Here is a 23,576-nt window from a genome sequence, read left to right as displayed (position 1 = left end):
GGGGCTCCTGTGACCCGGTTAAGGTCCCTGTGTCCTGGTTAAGGGCTCTTATGTTAGCCTTGGGTTATTTTCCCCACCCCTCATTCTGCGTTTGGCACTGCTTTTGGACGTCCTAGTAGGTATGATTTATGAAGCGCTGCGTCAGTCGATGAACAAAAGAGAAAATGGGATTTTTGTACTTGCCATAAAATCCATTTCTCGGAGTTCGACGGACATAGAACCCACCCCTCTATGGAGTTCTGATACTTTTAATACTGCTTGCTACTACACTGATTACCTAGAACAGAGTGGGGGGTTATATACCAAGCTGAGGACGGCCCATGGGCGTAGCCAGGTGTTTTTTGTTTTGCCTAGTCCTTCTCCTGGAGAAGGCAATCTAACCCAGGAGTTATGATTTATGGAACGTTGTGTCTGTCGATTAACTCAGAGAAATGGATTTTACAGTAAGTACAAAAATCCCAATTTTCCAGCCGAAAGCTGGAAACAAAGCTACTATAACAAAGCTACTATGATACAAAATGCAGGCGGTTCCCGGGTTACAAACATCTGACTTACAAACGACTCCTACTTACAAACAGAGAGAGAGACAACAGGAGGTGAGGAGAAATCTAGCCCTAGGAAGTGAAATTCACTCCTCTGAGTTCTCATGGGAAAAAGTTGTCTCCACTGAAGCTTTATCACCAATCCTTGTTTCCACAACAACCCAAATTTTTCAAAATCCCGTTGTCACAGGGACAGAAAGTGAGGTGAAATCTTCTGAACAGGGGTACAGACAGCAAAACAAATGGTACAGGGGTGTTAACCCTTCCCTATGCTATCTAAAAAACTTTAAAATTGTTTTGGCTCGAGCTAAACTTAAAAAATTTACCTGTTCCGACTTACAAACAAATTTGACTTAAAGTGGAGTTCCGCCTCCCCCTCCAAAAATTAAAAGTCAGCAGCTTCACATTCTGTAGCTGCTGACTTTTAATATTAGGACACACACCTGTCCTGGAGTCCAGCGATGTCGGAACCGCAGCCAATGTTTTCATTGGCTGTCAGGTTCTGCCGCTGCCATTGCCGTGAGGGAACCCGGCAGTGAAGCCTTGCAGCTTCACGGGTGTGTCCCTACTGTGCGTGCGCAAAGCGTGCTGCGCATTCCTATTAGCTCAGTGGCGGAGGAGGGGGCCGAACTTCCGAGGGACGGCGCAGCGGCACGGTATCCTGGAAGTGGGGAAGAGTACCTGTCAAAAACAGGTACCCGTCCCCCCTCCCCCCTGAAAGGTGCCAAATTTGGCAACGGGGGGGGGGGACAAAAGAGCGGAAGTTCCACTTTTGGGTGGAACTCCGCTTTAAGAACAAACCTACAGTCCCTATTTTGTTTGTAACCCTGGGACCGCCTGTACTTAACATGTCAATACCTCTTACAAGGTGCTATTCTGTGCCTTTGATTTCCCAAAGCATTGCTGCTGGGTGCCCAGGGAGCCCCTAAAACCCAGTATGCAGACTAATAATTTTAGAAAATGTATGTAATGTGGAGCAGACATTTGATAGCACACTGCTTTCGATTGTGGTGGGGTGCATGTCTTAGCACAGACATTGCCAAAGTAGACTGCCAAAACCGTTTGGAAAAAAAAAAAAAAACTCTGATATATGGCAATGTGTGACTTTGCTTGTAAAGGTTAGTTTACTGTGTAAGGAATACTAATACCTTTTGATTTATTGGAATGGACATTTGTATAAATATGCCTTTATTTTTTGTTGTTTTCCCTTTAGTATCTTTCTTACTGCTATCCTTGGCCTGCCAGAAGCCTTAATCCCTGTCCAATTGCTCTGGGTTAATCTTGTAACCGATGGATTACCTGCCACTGCACTGGGATTTAACCCTCCTGACCTGGACATCATGGATAAGCAACCCCGTAATCCTAGGGAACCACTAATCAGCGGGTGGCTTTTCTTTAGATATCTTGCAATTGGAGGTATTGTTCCTTCTACCTACTCCATCTATGTATTACTGGCATACGGAGAGAGAGAGAGACTCAAAAAAATTACAATTTATTGATAACCTTGCTATAGTATCTAAAATATACCTGAACATGTCAAATCTGTTGTTGTATAATATCTTTATATATTTATAATTCTAATGATGTCATAAAAATCTTTTATCTTAAAGCAAATGTGTGGCAATGAAAATTATGAACCAAAATATTCATAACAAACCTGACAACCTAAGCTGTCAGCAAATGTCTTCACAAACATTAATGATGCTTGATGAAGCACCATAGGGTGCTAAAGGTACATACAGTGTATCCGGAAAGTATTCACAACGCTTCACTTTTCCACATTTTGTTATGTTATAGCCTTATTCCAAAATCTGTTAAATTTATTATTTTCCTGAAAATTCTAGAAACAATACCTCATAATGACAGCATGAAAGAAGTTTGTTTGAAATATTTGCAAATTTATTAAAAATAAACAAAAAAATCACATGTACATAAGCCTTTCACACATTCACAGCCTTTGCCATGACACTAAGAATTAAGCTCAGTTGCATCCTGTTTCGCCTGATCATCCTTGAGATGTTTCTACAACTTGATTGGAGTCCACCTGTGGTAAATTCAGTTGAGTGGACATGATTTGAAAAGGCTCACACCTGTCTATATAAGGCCCCACACTTAACAGTGCATGTTAGAGCACAAACCAAGCCAATTCCAAGGAGTTATCTGTAGACCCCCGAGACAGGATTGTATCATGGCACAGATCTAGGAAAATGTACAGAAAAGTTTCTGCACAGCGCAGTGGCCTCCATCATCCATAAATGGAAGAAGCTTGGAACCGCTAGGACTCTTCCTAGAATGGGCCACCCAGCCAAACTGAGCGATCGGTGGAGAAGGGCCCTAACATTTCTCCAGAGCTCCAGCATTTCTCTGTAGAGCGAGGAGAACCTTCCAGAAGAACAACCATCTCTGCTGCACTCCACCAATCAGGCCTGTATGATAGAGTGGCCAGATGGAAGCCGCTCCTCAGTAAAAGGCACATGACCGCCTGGAAACCACCAGAAGGCACCTAAAACACTCTGACCACGAGAAACAAAATTCTTTGGTCTGATGAAACAAAGATTGAACTCTTTGGCCTGAATGGCAAGCATCATGTCTGCAGAAAACCAGGCACCGCTCATTACCTGGCCAATACCATCCCTACTGTGAAGCATGGTGGTGGCAGTATCTTGCTGTGGGGATGTTTTTTAGCGTCCGGAACTGGGAGACTAGTCAGGATCGAGGGAAAGCTGAATGCAGCAGTGTTCAGAGAGATCCTTGATGAAAACCTGTTCCAGAGCGCTCTGGATCCCAGACTGGGGTGAAAGTTCATCATCCAACAGGACAATGACCCTAAGCACACAGCCAAGGTAACAAAGGAGTGGCTATGGGACAACTCTGTGAATATTCTTGAGTGGCCTAGCCAGAGCCCAGACTTTAACCCGATTAAACATCTCTGGAGAGATCTAAAAATGGCTGTGCACCGAAGCGCCCCATGCAACCTGTTGGAGCTTGAGAGGTCCTGCAAAGATGAATGGGAGAGGCTTTCCAAAATAAGGTATTCCAAGATTGTAGCATCATACTCAACAAGACTTGAAAGAGAAATGGACAGAGGGCGCACCAGCCTAGCGCATTTAAAACAATTTATTGTAATAGACATGTATACACATTATACTCACAAAACGATTATGAAACACGGGCAATAAGCAACGAGGGACCACCAGGGGTCTCCACTGGGTATCCTCAGCTGCCGCAGGCCGTGGAAGGATGTAGACCTCCAAAAAACCGCTTACGGCTCAACAAGACTTGAGGCTGTAATTTGGTGCCAAAGGGGCTTCAACAAAGTATTGAACAAAGGCTGTGAATAATTATTTATTTATTTTTTGTTCTTTATTTTTAATAAATTTGCAAAGATTTAAAAAGAACTTCTTTCACGTTGTCATTATGGGGTATTGCAAATAAATACCACTAGAAAAGCTAAATGAGTAGACAATATTGTGATCCTCTGCGCTTAGGAACTGCAGGTAAATAAAACCTGAAACAAAAATATTACAATTGCTGCTACTTCAAAAAGGCAAATATAAGTAATAAAATTCACCCACAAATTCACCCAACTGGTTCTTTTTCTAGAATTTCAGTAGCGCAAGGATGGTGATAACCTCCTAAACAAATAAAATGACAAAATATAGTGTACCAAGTAAATCAGATCTAGTACATGATTGCATAAATAAATACATAAAATCACATTAAATCAGAGTCCATATAAGTCCTTTGATGTAAAGTGCATAGAGCAATTAAAGTGCAATGATGAAGGGTTGCTGGTGTAAATTATGGAAACACCCTTGATTGCCACCACCACAAGTGCCGAGAGGAATAGCCAAAATGCAGACTCACCAGAAGACCATGCCTAACCACTCTCATGGAATAGGCAGAGACAGCATGAAAACATTAAACAAACGCTGACCAAAGCAGACTCCAGCGGATCCTCTCCCCTCTTAGTACCATAGAAAGTGGACGCCGTATAGCCCCGCCCCGGCACGTTTTGTCATTTCCGACTTTGTCCCGGGGGCCTCCCGGCGTGGCTATATGGTGTCCACTTTCTATGGTACTAAGAGGGGAGAGGATCCGCTGGAGTCTGCTTTGGTCAGCGTTCATCGTAGATCTCACTTACAGGCACCAGACCTTCACCCGCATTCCTTTGAGCAATGTTTGATTTTGTATATGAACAAGTGAGTGTGATACTTTGTTTTGAATAAATTTTGAGTGTTTAAACGTTATCACGCTATTGAGGTGTTTGTTTTTGTTTTCCACACACTATAATTGAGAGGAGCTGTCTCCGTAACAGAGATCTGGAGGAAGTTTAATGTTTTCATGCTGTATCTGCCTATTCCATGAGTTAGGCATGGTCTTCTGGTGAGTCTGCATTTTGGCTATTCCTCCCGACACTTGTGGTGGTGGCAATCAAGGGTGTTTCCATAATTTACACCAGCAACCCTTCATCATTGCACTTTAATTGCTCTATGCACTTTACATCAAAGGACTTATATGGACTCTGATTTAATGTGATTTTATGTATTTATTTATGCAATCATGTACTAGATTTGATTTATTTGGTACACGATATTTTGTCATTTTTTTTGTTGAGGTTATCACCATCCTTGCACTACTGAAATTCTAGAAAAAGAGCCAGTTCTTTTGTGGATGAATTTTATTACTTACATTATGGGGTATTGTTTGTAGAATTTTGAGGAAAATACTTAATTTAATCCATTTTTGGTGTAAGACTGTAACATAACAAGATGTGGAAAAAGTGAAGTGCTGGGAATACTTTCCGGATGCACTGTGGATGGTCTTGACTTCCTTATCTGACCTTCTTTATCTGTTCAGTATGTAAACGTGGGTGAATACAGACATCCTGGCTATAGAAGCATTGTTAGTGTTCTAAAGAAATAATGTATTTTATACAAAGTAAAGTTGTGTGTTTAACTGTATTCTGGTTTAGTGTTTTTACAGTAGTTGGTTTTAGCACTATGGAAGGCTCTCATTTATAAAAAAGACTGTTACATTTCTGAATGTATTCTATTTTTGCTTTTTTGCACCAGTTTATGTAGGTTTGGCCACTGTGGGAGCTGCCACATGGTGGTTCCTATATGATGAAGATGGACCACATGTGACATTTTACCAGCTGGTAAGTCAAATGGATTTTGTATAGGAATATTAGTTTTATGTATGAAAATGTAAATAAACTTATAATCTATAAAAAAAAAAAAAAAAAAAAATGGAATTTTAGTTGGATGATAACTTCATCTTTCTTTCCCCTGAACTTTGGTTGATCCCTGTTACATTTGTGATGTACTCTTAAAAGTCTTATACATATACTAATCAAACCTTCCCATTCTGGTATTTCCCTCCCATCCCCCCTCCCCTTTTTTTTTAGTTAACATGAATGTTATTTTATTTCTTTGTACTTTTCAATTTTACCTTTCGTATAACCTGTATACAGTGTTGTAATTTTTCTTCTTCTATTTCTAAAAATAATAAATATTATTTAAAAAAAAAAAATAAACTCCAGGATAAAAAAAAAAAGTTTTCATTCCATCGATCCTGCCAGGCTGATTTTATTAGATTTACAGTGGGTATAGAAGAGAATCCTTCCCCCTCTTAAATCAAATTTTCTTGCTTTGCAGCCTGAAATGAAGACACAGTTTTTGCTTTACCCAGCTGTATTTAATCAGTGCAACTTATAACATCCAAGTAAAAGATATAGCACCAACATGTCAGGAAAAAAAAAATCAAAAATAGAATCACTGAGTTTGAAAAAGGATCACCCCCCTCCTAAAAAAGACTTGTAAACTCAATCAGGTGTAGCTAATCACATTATCAAACCTTATCAATGGCACACAAAAGCCATTTGACACTCAACTGTGATCAGCTGTGGTCATTTTGATTAGCTCAGCATGAAAAGCACTTTCCTGGAGCATTTCAGTTCCTAGTAGTGCAAGTGAAGCAAATCAACTATGGGTGGCAAGGCACTGTCAAAAGGTCTCCGGGTTAAAGTTGTGGAAAGGCACAAGTCAGGAGATGGATACAAAAACAAAAATCAAAGGCTTTATCAATGCCCAGAAGCAGGCTTTATCAATGCCCAGAAGCACAGTGAAGTTTATTCTTAAGAATTGGAAGGTATTTGGTAAGACACAGACACTCTCTGGATCAGGACGTTGCTCCAAACTGGATGAAAGATCTAGGAGGTAACTGGTCATAGAGGCTACCAAGAGGCCTACAGCAACTCTGAAGTAGTTACAGGAAGTTGAGACAAAGAGTGGTCATTGTGTGTATGTGAAAACAATTTCACAATTTCTCCACAAATGTGGCTTATACAGGAGGGTTGCAAGAAAAAAGCCACTCCTTAAGGAAGACCACATGCAGTCTCGTCTGAGCTTTGCCAAAATGCACCTTGAAGATTCTGAGGCCACAGGGAAAAAGATGAGACTAAAATTGAATTATTTGGCCTCACCATCCAAATAACACCATTCCTACAGTAAAGTTTGGAGGTGGTAATATCCTTTTATGGGGGTTGTTTCTCTACAGCAAGGACTGGAGCACTTGTCAGGATAGAAGAAAAATGGATGGGGCAAAATCCCATCAAATTCTTGCAGAAAATCTGCTGCCCTCAAAAAGTTGTCAGTAGGAAGAAATTGTATGTTCCAACGTGTCAATGACCTAAAGCACACAGCAAATAGACCTCACAGTGGTTGAAGGAGAGAAATGTGAATGTCCTTGCAAGGTCTAGTCAGAGCCCAGGCTTAAACCCAAAATCTGTGGAATGACTTAGACTGCAGTCCACACACAGTCACATCGAATTTAACTGAACTTGAGCAGGTCTGCAAAGAAGAGTGGGCAAATATGGCAAAGTGTAGATGTGCAAAGTTAGTAGACATATCCCAACAGACTAAAGGCTGTAATTAAAGCAAAAGGTGGTTCAACAAAATACTTGTTGGTTTTCTATTTTTCACTTGGATGTTATAAGTTGCACTGAGTAAATAAATACAACTGGAGAAAACAAAAACTGTCTTCATGTCAGGCTGCAAAGAAACAAAATGTGATTATTGGCCAGTGAGTGCACGCAGGCCTCAGCTCCGCGCTAGGTCGGCCGTGACAGCCCCACTGGACGGGGACTGTCCTGCGAGATAAACGTCTTGCAAGGACGCATACGACCTGGCCTCGGCCTGAGTTGCAGCGTTCCTCCTGGCCGACAGACCCCCCCATTCCAATTAAGCGGTGGTCTGTCAGAAGCAGTGCCCACCCTCTTCCTGGTATGGTAGGTAGCTGTCCCCCCCCCTCTACCCCTGGAGGGTTTTGGGGGGGATGTGGGCCCCTCCCTGGGATGGTCGGACCCCCCTGGTTCCCCTCCTTCCCATGCAGCGTCCACACCCCACTCCCCTGCCATGGGCCAAACCTTTTAGGTCGGTCTGGGGTGTAGAGCTGGTGATGGGGGGGGAAGAGAGCGCCGCCGGTAACAGGACAAACTGACTTTTGGGAAGGGGTTGTACCTGGTGGGGGCTCCTGCCAGGGCCCCCCTTCCTGCTGGGATCGTGTTCGGAGCTCCTGGGGCTGCCATTTTCTTGTAGCCTTTTGTTCTGTAGATCGGCGGCCATGTTTGTGTAACCTTGGCGGCCATTTTCTTGTGGTTTTCTCATTGAAAATAGCTGTGGCCATGTTTTTAAAGCTATATGAGCAGTGATTTCGGTGGTGAGAGCCCCTCCTCATCCCCTAGTGCTGACTCCTGGATCGCTGCATGGTGTGCAGTTAGCTTGGGGCTGTAAGTACCTGATCGGTGGTGAGTCTTTTTGTGGAGTTCTCTCTCCCTTTCTTTGCTATAGCAGCAGTAGTGCTCTGTGCTGGGCCCTGTGGTGCCAACAGCGCAGTGGGGGTGTCCCCAACAGTGTTATACACCTTTTTTTGTGTGGTTCCCCCTCTTCACTAATGGAGTCCCTGGAGCTGGTGGATGTGCTGATTGTGTCAGTGCGTGAAACTTTAAAGATTGAGGATGCGGCTGATGCTACGTCGGAGGTGCCTGTCCTTTTTGGCACCCACAAGACCCTCCAAGGCGGCAGGGGTGTTCCTCCTTCCCGCTTACTTTGATAATAATGTCACAAAAAAGTGGGGTTGTCCAAAACGCACTTTTGCAATCCCTAAGCATTTTGCAATGCGGTATCCTTATGAGGATTCCCTGCTTAAAAAGTGAACAGTCCCACCTGTACTGGACTCGCCGGTTTCCAGGTTAAATAAAGCCACCTTAATTCTGCTTGAGGAGTCCCGGTCTTCAAAGATCTGGCTGATAGGAGGTCAAAGGCTCTGGCCCGCCATATGTAGTGCTGGTGGCACTTAGGCACTGTGGCACTTAGGCCGGTATTTACTGTTGCCCTGGTGTCGCAAACTCTGACCGAGTGGGCTAAACTTATAAGCCAGGACCTGGAGGGGGAACAGCTTCCCCCTGCCTTTGTGGAGCTGGCGGATCAGTTGGTCCAGGGGCTACAGTTTGTCTGTGATGCCTCTTTGGATGCGGCGCCATTATTTCTAGACTGTCTGTCTCAGCAGTGGTCCTTAGGCATATTATCTGGCTAAAATGCTGATCTGCAGACCAGATTTCAAAGAAGGCCTTATTTGATTTCCCATTTGTGTGGGATTGCCTGTTTGGAGCTTCCTTGAATGACATAATCAAAGGGCCTCACAGGGGGGAAGAGTACTCTCCTTCCGCAGGCTTCCAAGGGCAAGGAGCCCCGTTGTAGACGGGGGCCATTCTTCTCGGCTGATAAGAGGCCTTTTCGTCCCTCAGGGTCTCAAGACAAGGGATCTAAGCCCTTCAGGGCTTCCACCGGAGGTTCTAAGAGGAACTGGTCTGGCAAGCCACGACCGGGCTCTTCCAGACCTGTGGACAAGTCTTCCTCTGCATGAAGGGGCGCCCTCAACCGTACATAGGGTGGGAGGCCGTCTTTGCTGGTTCCGGATCCGTGGATCTCCCTGGTACAGGAGAAGTGGGTCCACAAAGTAATTCGGTCCAGCTAAAGATCGAGTTTTGGTCTTTTCCTCCGGAAAGGGTCTTTACTTCCAACATGCGCTTGTCCCCAGAGCGCTTATGAGGTCTCTTTGGGGCAGTGCAAGACTTGTTACTACAAGGGGTGATTGTTCCGATTCTGACTTCGTAACATTTTCAGGGGTTTTACTCAAACCTGTTTACAGTTCTCAGGGAGGAAGGAAGGCAAGGGACATCAAATTCTGGACCTCAAGGGACTAAACTGCTTTCTGCGGGTAAAGAAGTTCCAAATGGAGTCCACAGTATTAGCGTCTCTACATCCGTGAGATTTTCTCGCTTCTATCGACATCAAGGACACCTACCTTCACATTCCAATATGTGCCGGTCACCAGCGCTTCCTCCGCTTTGTCCTGGGCGAGGAGCATTATCCGTTTGTGGCGTTACCCTTTGGTCTCGCCTCCGCTTCTCGGACCTTCATGAAAGTGTTGGCCCCGGTGCTAGCATTGTTGCATCAGCGGGGGATCGCGGTACTGAGGTACCTGGATGATCCTCTTCTGCAAGCGGAGTCTCCGACTGCTCTGATGGACAACTTGGAGATTGCTCTGCGAAATATGAGGGAGTTTTGTTGGATACTGAACCTTCAGAAGTCTGCTCTGGATCCGCCCACACAACTGAACTATCTGGGTCTGACTCTCTGGACTCGGCCTCAGCCAGAGTGTTTCTTCATATGGAAAAACTCCAAAAATTGCAGGAGGCAATTCAGCTTCTGTTGTCCAGCAGACGGTCACCCCAAACCCCCCCCCCCCCCCGGGGTTGCATGTGGGTGCTGGGCCTGATGGTGTCTTATCTTCGAGGCGGTTCTGTTTGCACAGTTCCACACGAGATCTCTGCAAAAAAAGATCCTGGTGAAATGGGACAAGAATCCTCAGTCTCTAGACAATCTAATCCTGTTGAGCAGGGGTACGGGATGGTCCCTGATCTGGTGGCTTCGTTTTCCAGCACTTCAACAGGGAAAATACTTTCTCCCCCTGTACTGGACTGTTATCACCATGGATGCCAGCCTGTCCTTGTGGGGAGGTGTCCCCCCGCACAGATTGTGCTCAGGGGGTCTTGACTCTTCCAGAGTCCAGACTGCCAAACAATGTACTGGAACTGAGAGAGATCAGACTTTGTCAGGCTCTTTGGACAATTTCCTTCAGGGGTGTTCGGTATGCATTCAATCGGACAATGCCACGGCCGTGGCCAATGTCAATCACCAAGGGGGCACAAGAAGGCCCTGGCGGCTTGGGAAGTAGCCGGTATTCTAAGGTGGGCAGAACGATTAGTTTCAGCCCTCTTTGCTGTACACATTCCAGGGGTGGAAAAATGGCAAGCAGATTACTTCAGTCAACAGGCATTGGACCAGGGGGAATGGGTGCTTCCTCCATAGGTGTTTCATCATTTGTGTCTCTGGTGGGGTACTCCTGAGGTGGACCTGTTGGCCTCTCATCTCAACAGGAAGGTACAGAGGTTTGTGACACGGTCTCGGGATCCTCTAGCCGACGCCACAGATGCATTAGTGGCCCCTTGGAGTATTGTCTGATTTACGCCTTCCCCCTCTCATACTTCTGCCAAGACTCCTGTGCAGGATCAAGGCAGAAGGGATTCTGGTCATTCTGGTGGCTCCAGACTGGCCTCGCCAGTCTTAGTACGCTGATCTGGTGCAGCTGGTTGCCGATGCTCCTTGAAGACTTCCTCTCAGGGAATATCTGCCATCCCAAGGGGCAATATTCCATCCTGCTTTACAGTCGCTGGCTTTAACCGCTTGGCTGTTGAAAGCCAGGTGCTGAAGAATAGAGGTTTGTCTGAATTGGTGATTCCTATGCTGTTAAAGGCTAGAAAATCTACCTCTAGCAAGATCTACCATCGTACTTGGAAGACGTACATTGCGTGGTGTCTCTTGGGGTTCACCCTCGCTCCTTTTCAGTGGCTCAGATATTGGCTTGAGGGGGGTTAAGCAGCACCTAGACTTGAGTACCATCAAAGGCCAGGTTTCAGCCTTAGTGGTTTTCTTTCAACGTCCATTGGCCACACATTCCTTGGGGCGGACCTCAATTTGGTGCTGTCAGTTCTTCAGAAACCTCCTTTCGAAAGTCATCAGGAGGTTCCCCTGTTTACGTTTTCCCAGAAGGTGGCCTTTTTGGTGTCTATTACTTCTACGCATGCAGGGTGTCGGAGCTGGCGGGGTTGTCTTGTTGTTCACCTTACCTGGTGGTTCACAAAGATAAGGCGGTTCTTCGTCCCTGCCTGTCGTTCCTTCCAAAGGTCATATCTGATTTCCATTTAAATTAAGACATTGTGCTGCTTTCCCTATGTCCCAGGGCTAAACATCCTGAAGAAATTGCTTGCATTCCCTGGAATCAGACTCACTATTTGTATTCACGGATGAAGCTCGAAAAGGGCTGGCTGCTTCTGCTGTGACCATTTCCAGATGGATCAGAAAGACAGTGATTCAGGCCTATTCACTTGCCGACTGCCGCAAGTACATATATTGCGGCGGTCATTCAACACTGACAGGTCCAAAATCATATTGCCAGAGGGTTCTATTGCAGTGGTTCTCAACTCTGGTCCTCAGGACCCACTAACAGGCCAGGTTTGCAAGATAACTGAAATGCATCACAGGTGATATATTTTGCTGCTCAGTGATTGCAGTATTATTCTAATCTGCATCTCCCCAAGTTAATACTTAAAATCTGGCCTGTTAGTGGGTCCTGAGGACTGGAGTTGAGAACCACTGTTCTATTGGGAACAATTTAGAGTCTTCACTGAGTATGTTGTTTCAGTACTGTTGAAGTACTATATTTTTCTATCGCCTTCTGCTTGCCATAGCCACACGCTTTTCCCCACTCCTCAACCCACCCATGCTAAATTGTTTTTATTCTTCTCCCCTGCTATTCATTTTCCTCTGTCTCATTTACTTCATCCCGTTGCACCTAATGATTTCCCTGGAGCAGTAAGGCCTACAAGTATGTTTTTAGATGCGTCATGTAACTCCGTCTGCTACTTTCTGTGGTATCTGAAAATTCATGTATCCTACCAATGTCATATTTTGTATTTCTCATTATTATGACTGCATACCCTGCACATTTTTGTGAAACTACTAAATAAAGAATATGGAAAAAAAAATAATATATTGCAGGTCCAGGAGTATTTGGACTCCAGATTTGGACTTCCTAGCCTCCAGATAAAACCACATACTACCTTTGTATCCAGAAGTAGGGATTCTCTAGCTCTGGCCTTGTATGCATAAGTTATCCCCTGGTCTACGTTCAGGCTAATCTAAACCTTCCCTCCATTAAACATCCTCCCTCACCTGCTCCACAAAATAGAGCAAGAGAGGAAGATAGCAAATCTTCTGGCACCGAATTTGCCCAGAAGAACCTGGTACACAGACATACTCAGACTTCCTTCTGATGACCCCTAGCCTCTCCCCACCAAGCCAGATCTGTTATCTCAAGGGCCCCTATTCCACCCTGCATCACAGTCTTTGATTTTAACAGTATGGCTCTTGAAACTCAGAGTTTTCTGAGTCAGTGATGCCTACCTTGCTGAAAGCAGGGAAGGCTACTTTCAGGAAGATGTATTTTTTTTTTTTTACCTAAAAATCTTACAATTACTAGATATTACTCTGTTTCCTGCATTCTGGCCTTCCTGCAAACAAGTCTCCACCAGCTCTTTGCACCCTGAAAGGGAAGGTTTCAGCCTTATCCATCCTTTTACAAATACCTTTGGCTTCGCATTCCCTTGTAAAAAGTTTTATTCAATGTGTTTCCCATGTCATGCCCCCTTTAAAGCAGCCTTTTTGATGGCTATGAAATCTGTTAGACGTGTCCCTGAACTGGTGGTCTATCCTTATACTTCTTAATGACAATGTTGTATTATGCCCAAAACCATCCTTTCTTCCAAAGGTCGTTTCATCTCATTGAGGACATTGTTCATACTTGTGCCATGCTCCTAAGCATCCGAAGCAAGTTTCTCTGCATTGCCTGGACATAGTCAGAGACATTCTTAAAAGCTACTGTTTCCGTTAGACATACAGTATCCCTGTTTGTTCTTCCCTTGGTGCCTCGCAGGGGACATCCTGGTTCAAAATCCACCCATGCATGGTGGATAAGGAATTTGATTACATGAAATGAATACCCCCTCCTGCGCTGTTATTCACCCACTTTACCAGGTTTGTCGGAGTATCATGGGCCTTTAGGCACCAAGCCGCTGTCGCTCAACTCTGTAAGGCCACCACTTTGGTCTTCAGATCCTACTTTTTCAAAGTTTTATCAGGTGGAAATTTAATTTTCTGCACATGCAGCTTACAGCTGCAATGTTCTTGCAGCAACACTCTGAACTTGAGTTTTAATCCCTGTCGCTCCATGGGCCTTTTGGCGCAGTTCCATTTGTTTAGTTGTTGCCCACCCTTGTATTCATTGTTTGTGGACTTCCCATCGTGTATAAATAAATTGCCTGTGTCCTGTACTGTACAATTAAGATAGGAGGAATCCTGACTTGCCTGTAAATTCCATAACTTGGAGTACCGTACAGGAAAAAGGCCACTCTCCCTAAACTCTCTTTATTACACTGCATTGCTTTCGACAAAACTTGAGTGCTCACATAGTGGGATATTGGGGGCGGGGGGGGGGGGGGTGATGGGACATGTCCTCAAAAGCTTTGCAGTATCCAATTGCCTAATGGTACGAGCCCATTGTGTAAGACGTGGTCCTTGCCCGTACCAGATTTTAAGGTATGAAGTTTACGGCCAAGTCAAAATTATTAAATATATCTAAACCCTAAATCAAACATCAAAAAATACAGTGCAACTATATGAAACTTACATGAAAAATAAATAAATGCACTTGTGTAAATCTGACTCTATTCAAATAATACAATGATTCCAGTCGAAAACATAAAATAAAATATGTAAAATAGTCCCAATGAATTGTGACAAACACCACAGTGTGATAAGTGATTCAAAACTCTTCCATCTTCATCTTGTGTCATGTGAACCTTCACCTCTAGGTGAAAAACCTGCTCACCTCCAGATTAGACCCAACTACAGGGTCAGACATCGCTTATGACAATCTCTTATGAAACTCCTCCTCCTGGTCGCGCAATGTTTTCTTTCCTATCACCATATTCAGCCACCAGAATTACTGCATATTAAAAAACACAAAGGTGAGAACCTCTCTAAAAAGGATTATATAAACATACAAAAAAGAAAGCAACCTTTAGTCCCGGTTTACATTTGTTACGATGCGGGAAAGCTGCGAATATGCAGCGTGATCCCACATCACATCCGAACCTCTGGCAGTTCACACTGCCATATGCGATACACAGGGGGTGTCAATTAAAAGTTAACGACACCCCCAGTTGCGATCGCATATCGCAGTGCGATCTGCATGTTCGCACAGAATCGGATTGCACTAGTGTGAACCACTATGCGATCCGATTCTGCTGTGAATACAAAAAAGCCTCATGTGCGAGTTTAGTGCGGATGCAGTGCGAATTCAGCCATAAAAAGTGTATGGCTGAAATTCGCACCGCACATGAGATCGCATGTAATTTAGGAACAGTGCGCTCCAAATTACATGCGATCTCCGCAATCGCACAAATGTGAACCAGGGCTCAGTGGAACATTTGCAACACTAAAGGTGTAGTGTATATGTTGGAATGCTCTTATGGTATCCAATATGTAGGACGTACCTCTAGGCCATAAAAAAAGGCCTACTGAGGACGGCCCAATCATGGTCGTAACGTGTATAGGAGGAAAGAGCCAAGCCCATTACGTTATACCGCGGCCATTTTGATGTGGTGAGCTGTGGTTAATACAAATAATTGAAGTTTGTTTTCTTTGAGATTTTGTAAATTTTTATAATCCCTTGGCGCCATTAATTAAATTTATGAGATAGAGAGCACTATGGTTCTCCTGTGAGGAGGATTAATTGTCAAGATTATTGGGACTATTAAAATATTTTATTTTATGCTTTGGACTGAGATCATCACTATTTGTATAGAGTCATATTTACACAAGTGCCTTTTTTTTTTTTATGTTAGTTTGATATAGTTGCACTGCTCTTTTTTATGTTTGATTTGGAGATGGAGAGGGTGTTGTGAAATCGCCTGTTTAGTGTTTTAGCAGCAACATCGGTAATGATATCATCACTGGAGGAATGGGGAGCATCTTTTGCTTAGCCCCCGTTCACATAGGGGCGATCCGACTTCGGCTGGCGACCTCCGAGGTCGCGGTGCGAGCAGCGCGCCGCGACCTCGGAGCGGCCGCCACAGACTTCAGAACATTGAAGTCTATGGCGGTCGCCTCCTGGTCGCCCCAAAGAAGCTCCGGACCCTTTTTCTAAGTCGGAGCGACTTGTGTCGCTCCTATTAGAACGGGTCCGCAGCTTCCCTATGGAAGGCGACCTGCGGCGACCTGTGAGGCGACCAGGTCGCCTCACAGGTCGCCTCTATGTGAACGGGGGCTTATTGATTTATTTATTGTTTTACACATTTGTGCTGGAAGGTTGTGCTGATTGCACTTGTGAGTTTAAGTGGTATATATAAACCCCATCAATAAAATCTCATATAATCCTTAACCTGGTAAAGTAGTTTTTGAGGTTGTTTTTAATATTTTACCATATGTAGCTTTCATTAAAATCTATTCATCCTGCTATGCAAGTGCTCAGGCACTTACTGTTATGGGGTAATAACTGTCTCTAAATTGTGCTCTTGCGTTGCCACCCTAACACATTCATCCCTGGTTGAAATTGCAAGCAGCTGCGCCAAAACACCTTGTACAGGCGTAGTCTGCCGTTATCGTGGTCAGGTGGCCAGTCCAGAGCAATGGAGCAATGATGAGCAGATGCGGACAAGTGGCAGCAGACAAGAAATGTCAAAAGGTTGGAGAAAAAAAAAATTATATTTAAGTATGTATTCTGAACACAAAAAAAGGGGGCGAGAGAACTTTTTGTTGCTTTCAGCCTCCTCCAAATCTTTCTTTTTTTTTTCTTTTTTCTGCTGTGATCAGAATTTCTGTTAGAGGGTGACTACATTCATTTCCATGGTCCCACTGTATGTGAGAATGTAGGCGCCATCTCTCCTGAGATGGCCTAGGGCAGGGGTCTTCAAACTATGGCCCTCTATTTCAGGAACTACAATTCCCATCATGCCTAGTCATGTCTGTGAATGTCTGAGTTTTACAATGCCTCGTGGGATGTGTAGTTGCGCAACAGCTGGAGGTTCGTATTTTGAAGATCCCTGGCCTAGGGGCTATGGGATTGGTAGTGTGCGTAGAGCAGTGCACATGACCACAACTAACGTGCGCTGCTTGTTCCAAACAAAAGGAAATGAGGGGAAAAAAGGTTCAGCTACAAGGAGAAGGTGTAAAAATGTTTTAATGAGGCAAATAAACTTAGTAAAAAAAATTAGATGAAGAAAAAAAATAGAATTCCTTTAAGTAGTGTATGTGTATGGATTATTTTTGTAGAGTAACTATATAGTTTAGTGTCACTTTTTCTGTGCAGAAAAATGTCACTAGAGGACAGACCAGTCACATTACTTGATTTGGTCAGCTAACTAGTATTACCCACATGTAGGAGATCAAATGCACCGGTCAATGAATTCTGAACAATCTCAGAATCATCTCAAACCAATATTATTGACAGAAACCGAAATCTCATTGACACAGACCCTAAAAGAACCAGTTTGAGATGCATCTAGATCAGCCTTTTTCAACCAGGGTTCCCAGGCACCCTGGGGTGCCTTGAGGTTTCTTCAGCGGTGCCTTGGCAAAATGCCTAAAAATTGCCCCATTTTATACAAGCTGCGTGTAGATAAAACTGCCTTTTAGTTATACAAAGCCATGGGTTTTCATTGGGTACCATTACAAAATTCTTGAGGGCATCTTAGCTGATCAATGGAAAAAAAATGGCGGGAGAAGAGAAACATTGCAATACTAATCAGTACCAGTTTGCAAAAGTGTATTTGCTATGGATGAATAAATCACCTCTAACACTGGGTGTCCTACTTGTGTGAATGTTGCTATGTTATGCAAAACTATTAGAATAGTTTTTTACATTTAAGAATGGGATGCCTTAAGAAGACCTATCATTTTTAAAGGGTGCCTCAAGACTGTTCACAAATTTAAAGGGTGCCTTGAGAATGCCCATAACTTTTAAAGGGTGCCTTGACTGATAAATGGTTGAGAAACACTGATCTAGATATTACTGATCTGCTTTTTCCAATGGGCATGCAGAAATTCCCTTATAAAATAATTTAAAACTGAGAATTCAACCACAGGAAGGTAGAAGTGGACAGTAATGGCACACACTCGCACTTTTGTCTGAATTGAGGTATGAAGTGGAATGTTATTGACCAGTTACTTACCTCCAACCACACCAAGGGTTGAAGTTCCACCTAAACCCTAGAGTTCATTTAGATCCCTTACTGATGTTCATAATGATTTTTCTTATATTCCTTATAGAGACACTTCATGAAGTGTACCCCTGAAAATCCATTATTTGAAGGAATTGATTGTGAAGTGTTTGAGTCTCGCTATCCCACTACCATGGCCCTGTCTGTGCTGGTAACCATCGAGATGTGTAATGCCCTCAACAGGTAAATAATGATTATATAGAGGTAAAGCCATTTAAAATAATGTTGCCTATCTTTACTAATTTCAGAACATTCACCTCATTAGGCTTCTTTGACTGGGGGGGGGGGGGCATCTTTGGTGGACAAGCCTTTAGAGCAATTTCCACATACAACTTGTTCAAAATTGTTAAAATTACAATCATCTTTTTATGTGGGTATGATAGGGGATTTTAGGAGAACTAGGGAAGAACAGTGAGCAATTTCAATGCGAAGTTTATATTGTCATTTTATACAAGAGTGTATTCAAACTACTAAATAAGGCAAGACGGTTACAGCATTTACATACCATAAGCAGAGAGATGGGAGGATGGACTTTTTTTTAGACTCTTTATTTTCGAGAGACTTATTTTCCAATTCTGTATATTATCATTAAAAACAAAGCAAGCTGACATTGCACTGGTTGATGTAATAAATATCTTTGTGGTTCTTTAAATAACATTTCATATTACCATACAAGGAATGTTAAGTACTTCATGACGCTGATATAATAGTTTTGATAAAGCAAAGTCAATATAAATGATTTCCCAGCTAAATAGATTTTAATCTGCCTTGTATTTTTCTTCATGGGAAAAATAAAGATGCTAGACCTCCCAGTGAAAATAATTCATCCAAGAATTTATTGAAGTATAAAAGAGAATTCTCGAAAAAGAAATATTGCATTTTTTTTAAAATAACTTTTCACTATAAATATCAAGAAATAATTTTGGTGCAGGTGGAATGAAAAATGTAATGTTAATTACACCAATAGCTGCTCAAAACTTCCAAAGTCTGCATTCTGTTTCTCAACCGCCCTTTTTATTAGTTGTTTATATAGGTTGTACAGAAAGGTGGGGGGGGGGGCGCCAAGTCTGTCCACATTGGACAGATGGGACCAAAGGGGATTTAAATGTGCCAATAATGCAATAATTTTTTCCAAATTCAGTCCGTATTTAAAAATTGATAAAGTTTTTATTTCATATATATTAAAAACAGACAGACATACATATTGGTTACAGTTTTATACATAAACATTTTGCACAAAAATGGAATGCTTAGATAACAGAGCCCAAAATGGGACAATACAGAATGAGTAAGAATTTTCAGGAGCTTTAATTTGAGAACATTGATATGAAAGTATTGACTTTGGCAATTAATATATGTATTCTATGTGGTAACATATAAATTGTCTGTTCTATAGATTTTCTATATATATTAAGAATACTTTGAAATAGCTGGAGCCTGAAGAAGCCTTTTACAGCGAAACGCGTAGTTCCAGCAACTTCTTGCTCATTCTGTATAGTCCCATTTTGGGCTCTGTTATCTAAGCATTCCATTTTTGTGCAAAATTTTTATGTATAAAACTGTAACCAACATGTAAGTCTGTTTTTAATATATATGAAATAAAAACTTTTTTATCAATTTTTAAATACGGACTGAATTTGGAAAAAATGATTGCATTAGTGGCACATTTAAATCCCCTTTGGTCCCATCTCTGTCTAATGTGGACAGATTTGGCGCCCCCCCCCCCCCCACCTTTCTGTACAATTTTGACAATGGGGAAGGTGCCAACTGACTTGTAACTGATTAGTAAAGCCAATCTCTCCCCCTCCACAACCATGTTGTTTATATAGGTCTCTGGGAAAATATCCAGCACTTTAGAGATCAAGGAGAATCCTCAAGTTGTCATAATGTAACTAACTGTATTTCACAAAATAAGCCAATGCACAACTCACTTATCTCAATTTAATATCTGCAGTCTATCTGAAAACCAGTCTTTAATGAGGATGCCACCTTGGCTTAACATCTGGCTTCTGGGTGCAATCATCATGTCCATGGCACTGCACTTCTTGATCCTCTATGTGAAACCAATGCCGGTAGATATTGTTTGTTATTTTTTTCTGGGAAAGTTGATTTAAAAAAAATCAAATTCAGTAATATTTGTACTTAAGATAAATTAAACTGTAAGGGTTTTTATTAGTGTTGATTGTTTTATTGAATAATTTCTCAACAGGACATTCCGTTCATGTATGTAGATATCTCAAAGGTGCATTAACTAATTCTTATTTAACCACTGAGTCCCCAGGCCTTTTGCGCCCTAAATCTCCTTAAGTCCCCTTGTCTCTGTTCCACCTTTTAATACTTTTTTAGATTTCGTAGTCTATCCTGACATATTTTACATCATTTTCTGGGGGAAGTATAGGGTTTTAATTTGCCAGCAAATTTGGTTACATATACTTTTTTTTTTTGTGGCAATACATAGTAAAAAATTTGAAAAAAATGCAGTTTTCTGAAATTTTTCCCAATGTAACAAAATACATTGTACATTAAAATACATAGTCCGGTCCATAAATATTGGGACATGGACACAATTCGAATCTTTTTGGCTCTATACACCACCACAATGGATTTGAAATGAAACAAACAAGATGTGCTTTAACTGCAGACTTTCAGCTTTAATTTGAGGGTATTTACATCCAAATCAGGTGGAGTCCTGGTTGGGTGTCCCCTTCTCTACTGCAGTGCGGGGGTTCTGGCTCTGTACAGGTGGGTCCTCTGGCGGTGCCGTAAAGATTTTGGTCTGTGGGTACCCTCTTTTCCTCGTGGAGTCTCAAGAGCACAGCTTCCCACCTCATCCCCCCCCCCCCTCCTGGAGGTGGCTTTTGGAAATTAAACTGGCAGGAAGCGCCCCCGCCCTCTTCTACTTCATCGGTCTCATCTGATCTTGAATCTGGCTCTGCTGCTGTGGACGTGGCCCGGCCCGTGGGCATGTGAGCCAAACTCCCTGATCTGTCTGATAGGATGACTCCACGATCGCAGCAGCGCATGAGAAGGAGCTGGGGGATGCTGCTGAGAGGATAATAGAGGATGCTGCTGAGGCAGCTGTGGATGTGGCCGTCTCATTTTGCCAAAGCCTTTTCTTATCCTACCTACTTTGACAAATTTGTCTACAAGGATTGGGAGCGCCCAAAACTTCCCTTTGTGGTCCCTAAACATTTTGCGGTGCAGTATCCCTTTGAGAAATGGCTTCTAAAGAAGTGGACCATTTCACCAGTGGTGGACCCTCCTGTTTCCAGGTATGAACAAGGCAACCATGATTCCAGTGGAGGAATCCCCGGCTTTTAACCACTTGCCGACTGCCTAACGCCGATCTACGTCGGCAGTCAGCCCCTCACAGGCAAAGTGACGTAGGGCTACGTCACTAGCTTGTGAGGGTCTAGGGAGCGAGCGCGCGCCCCCGCGTGGTCACGGACCCCCCCGCGCGTGTGACCAGCGGACCCGATGTCCGCCGGTCACTCGGCGATCGGCGGGGGAGAGGGAGAATGTCAGGCAGCTTGTGTAAACAAGCTGCCTGTCATTCTCCTCGCTGTAAAGACACTTATAAAACGGATCTAGTATGTAGATCCGTTGATCAGTGTCCTTACAGCTCAACCCACAGCCAATCACAGTAGAAAGCACGCCCCTAGGGATACACACAGCCCCTCCCTTCCAAATAAAGTTAACCCCTTCACAACCAGTGTATTTTTACAGTAACAGTGCATATGTATAGCACTGATTACTGTAGAAATGTCACTGGTAACCCCAAAAGTGTCACAAATGTCAGTCAAGGGTCCGATCTGTCCGCCCCAATGTCGCAGTACCGCAAAAAAAATCGCAGATCGCCGCCATTACGCGTTAAAAAAAAAAACAACAAAAATGACAAAAATCTTTCCCTTTGTTAGTAAACGCGATAACTTTTGCGCAAACCAATCAAAATACGCTTTTTGCGATTTTTTTTTTTTTTTTTTTTTTACCAAACATATGTAGCATAAAACAAATTGGCCGAAAATTTTAAAAAATTTTGATTTTTACTTTTTTTTGGGGGGGAATTTCATATAAAAAAATGTGAAAAATATTGTTATTTTTGCAAAATTGACGCTCTTTTTTTGTTTATAGCGCGTGATCAAAAAATCGCACAGGTGATCAAATACCACCAAAAGAAAGCTCTGTTTGTGGGAAAAAAAGGACGTCAAATTCGTTTAGGTACAGCGTCGCATGACCGCGCAATTGTCCGTTAAAGTCACGCAGTGCCGAATCGCAAAATACCCCCTGGTCAGGAAGGGGGTAAAATCTTCCGGGGCTTAAGTGGTTAAAGACCTGGCTGATAGAAAAGCAGGACCTTTTGTGTCGGGGTAATCGTCCCGGTTTCAGTTGCGGAACGGTTTCAAGGGCTTGTTTCAAATAGGTTTACCCTCCCGAAAAAGAGGGGCAAGGTTCGTCTGATTCTGGACCTCAAGAATTGTTGTGTGGGTGCCGAAGTTCAGGATGGAATCCATTCGATCAGTCGTGGCTTCCCTGCATCAAGGGGATTTCCTGGCCTCTATCGACATCAAAGATGGCTACCTGCACATTCAGATTTGTGTTTGACACTAGCGTTTCCTCCGTTTTGCTGTTGGGGAGGAGCACGATCAGTTTGTGGCGTTACCCTTTGGTCTCCCCTCCGCTCCTCGGGTCTTCACAAAGGTGTTGGCCCCACTCTTGGCATTGTTGCGTCAAATGCGTCTAGCTGTGCTAGATTATCTGAGCGACCACCTCTTGAGGGCAGAGTCCTCGTCTGCCGTGACGGGCGATGCGGCGATCACAATCCAGACCTTACAGGAGTTTGGTTGGCTCCTGAACTACCAGAAGTCTGCCCTTACCCCGTCCAGAAAATTAGATTACCTGGATCTGACTCTGGATTCAGCACTGGCCAAAGTGTTCCTACCTCTGGAGAAACTACAGAAGTTGCATTCCGTGATTCATCTGTTGCTGGCTCACAGGTGGTCCTCCCTTTCGGATTTGCATGTGGGTGCTGGGCCTGATGGGCGGTCCCATTTGCTTAGTTCCATCCAAGGCTCTTCTAGAAGGAGATCCTGTTAAAGTGGACAAGTTTCCAAATTCTCTGGATAATCAGATTTGTCTGAGCCTGGAGGCCAGGGTTTCTCTGATCTGATGGCTTCAATCTCTGGCCCTTCATCAGGGAAAGTCCTTTCTCCCCTTGTATTGGGCAGTGGTCACAACAGATGACAGCCTGTCTGGGTGGGGAGGTGTCCTGGGGCTGAGATAGGCTCAGGGATGTTGGATGCTGCAGGAGTCCAGATTACTGATTAATGTCTTGGAACTGCGGGTGATCAGGCTGTGCCTGGAACACTGGATGAAACGTCTCCTGAGGTGCCCGGTACAGGTCTAATCGGACAGTGCTGCGGCAGTAGCTTATGTCTATCACCAGGGGGAACAAAAGGTGTGCTGGTGGCACTGGAAGTCTGTGGCCTCCTCCGGTGGGCAGAAAGCCACGTTTTGGCACTCTCAGCCGTGTACATTCCAGGGGTGGACAATTGGCAGGCGGATTACCTCAG

General features: G+C 43.5%; 1 protein-coding gene across 1 annotated transcript in view; it reads left to right on the top strand.

Moving 5' to 3' along the window:
* The window catches only part of ATP2A3 (ATPase sarcoplasmic/endoplasmic reticulum Ca2+ transporting 3), a 409,528-nt gene that overhangs the window by 347,009 nt on the left and 38,943 nt on the right, over positions 1-23,576 (top strand). Inside the window, exons 16-19 of the mRNA XM_082244776.1 lie at positions 1,756-1,958; positions 5,618-5,703; positions 18,056-18,189; positions 19,961-20,078. Coding sequence (XP_082100902.1) covers positions 1,756-1,958; positions 5,618-5,703; positions 18,056-18,189; positions 19,961-20,078 — 541 coding nt within the window. The remainder of the gene's footprint in view (positions 1-1,755; positions 1,959-5,617; positions 5,704-18,055; positions 18,190-19,960; positions 20,079-23,576) is intronic.

The sequence above is a fragment of the Pelophylax lessonae genome, assembly GCF_965119305.1.
Source record: "Pelophylax lessonae genome assembly, chromosome: 2".
NCBI classification, from domain to species: Eukaryota; Metazoa; Chordata; class Amphibia; order Anura; family Ranidae; genus Pelophylax; species Pelophylax lessonae.
This window is presented reverse-complemented; position numbering and strand designations above follow the sequence as displayed.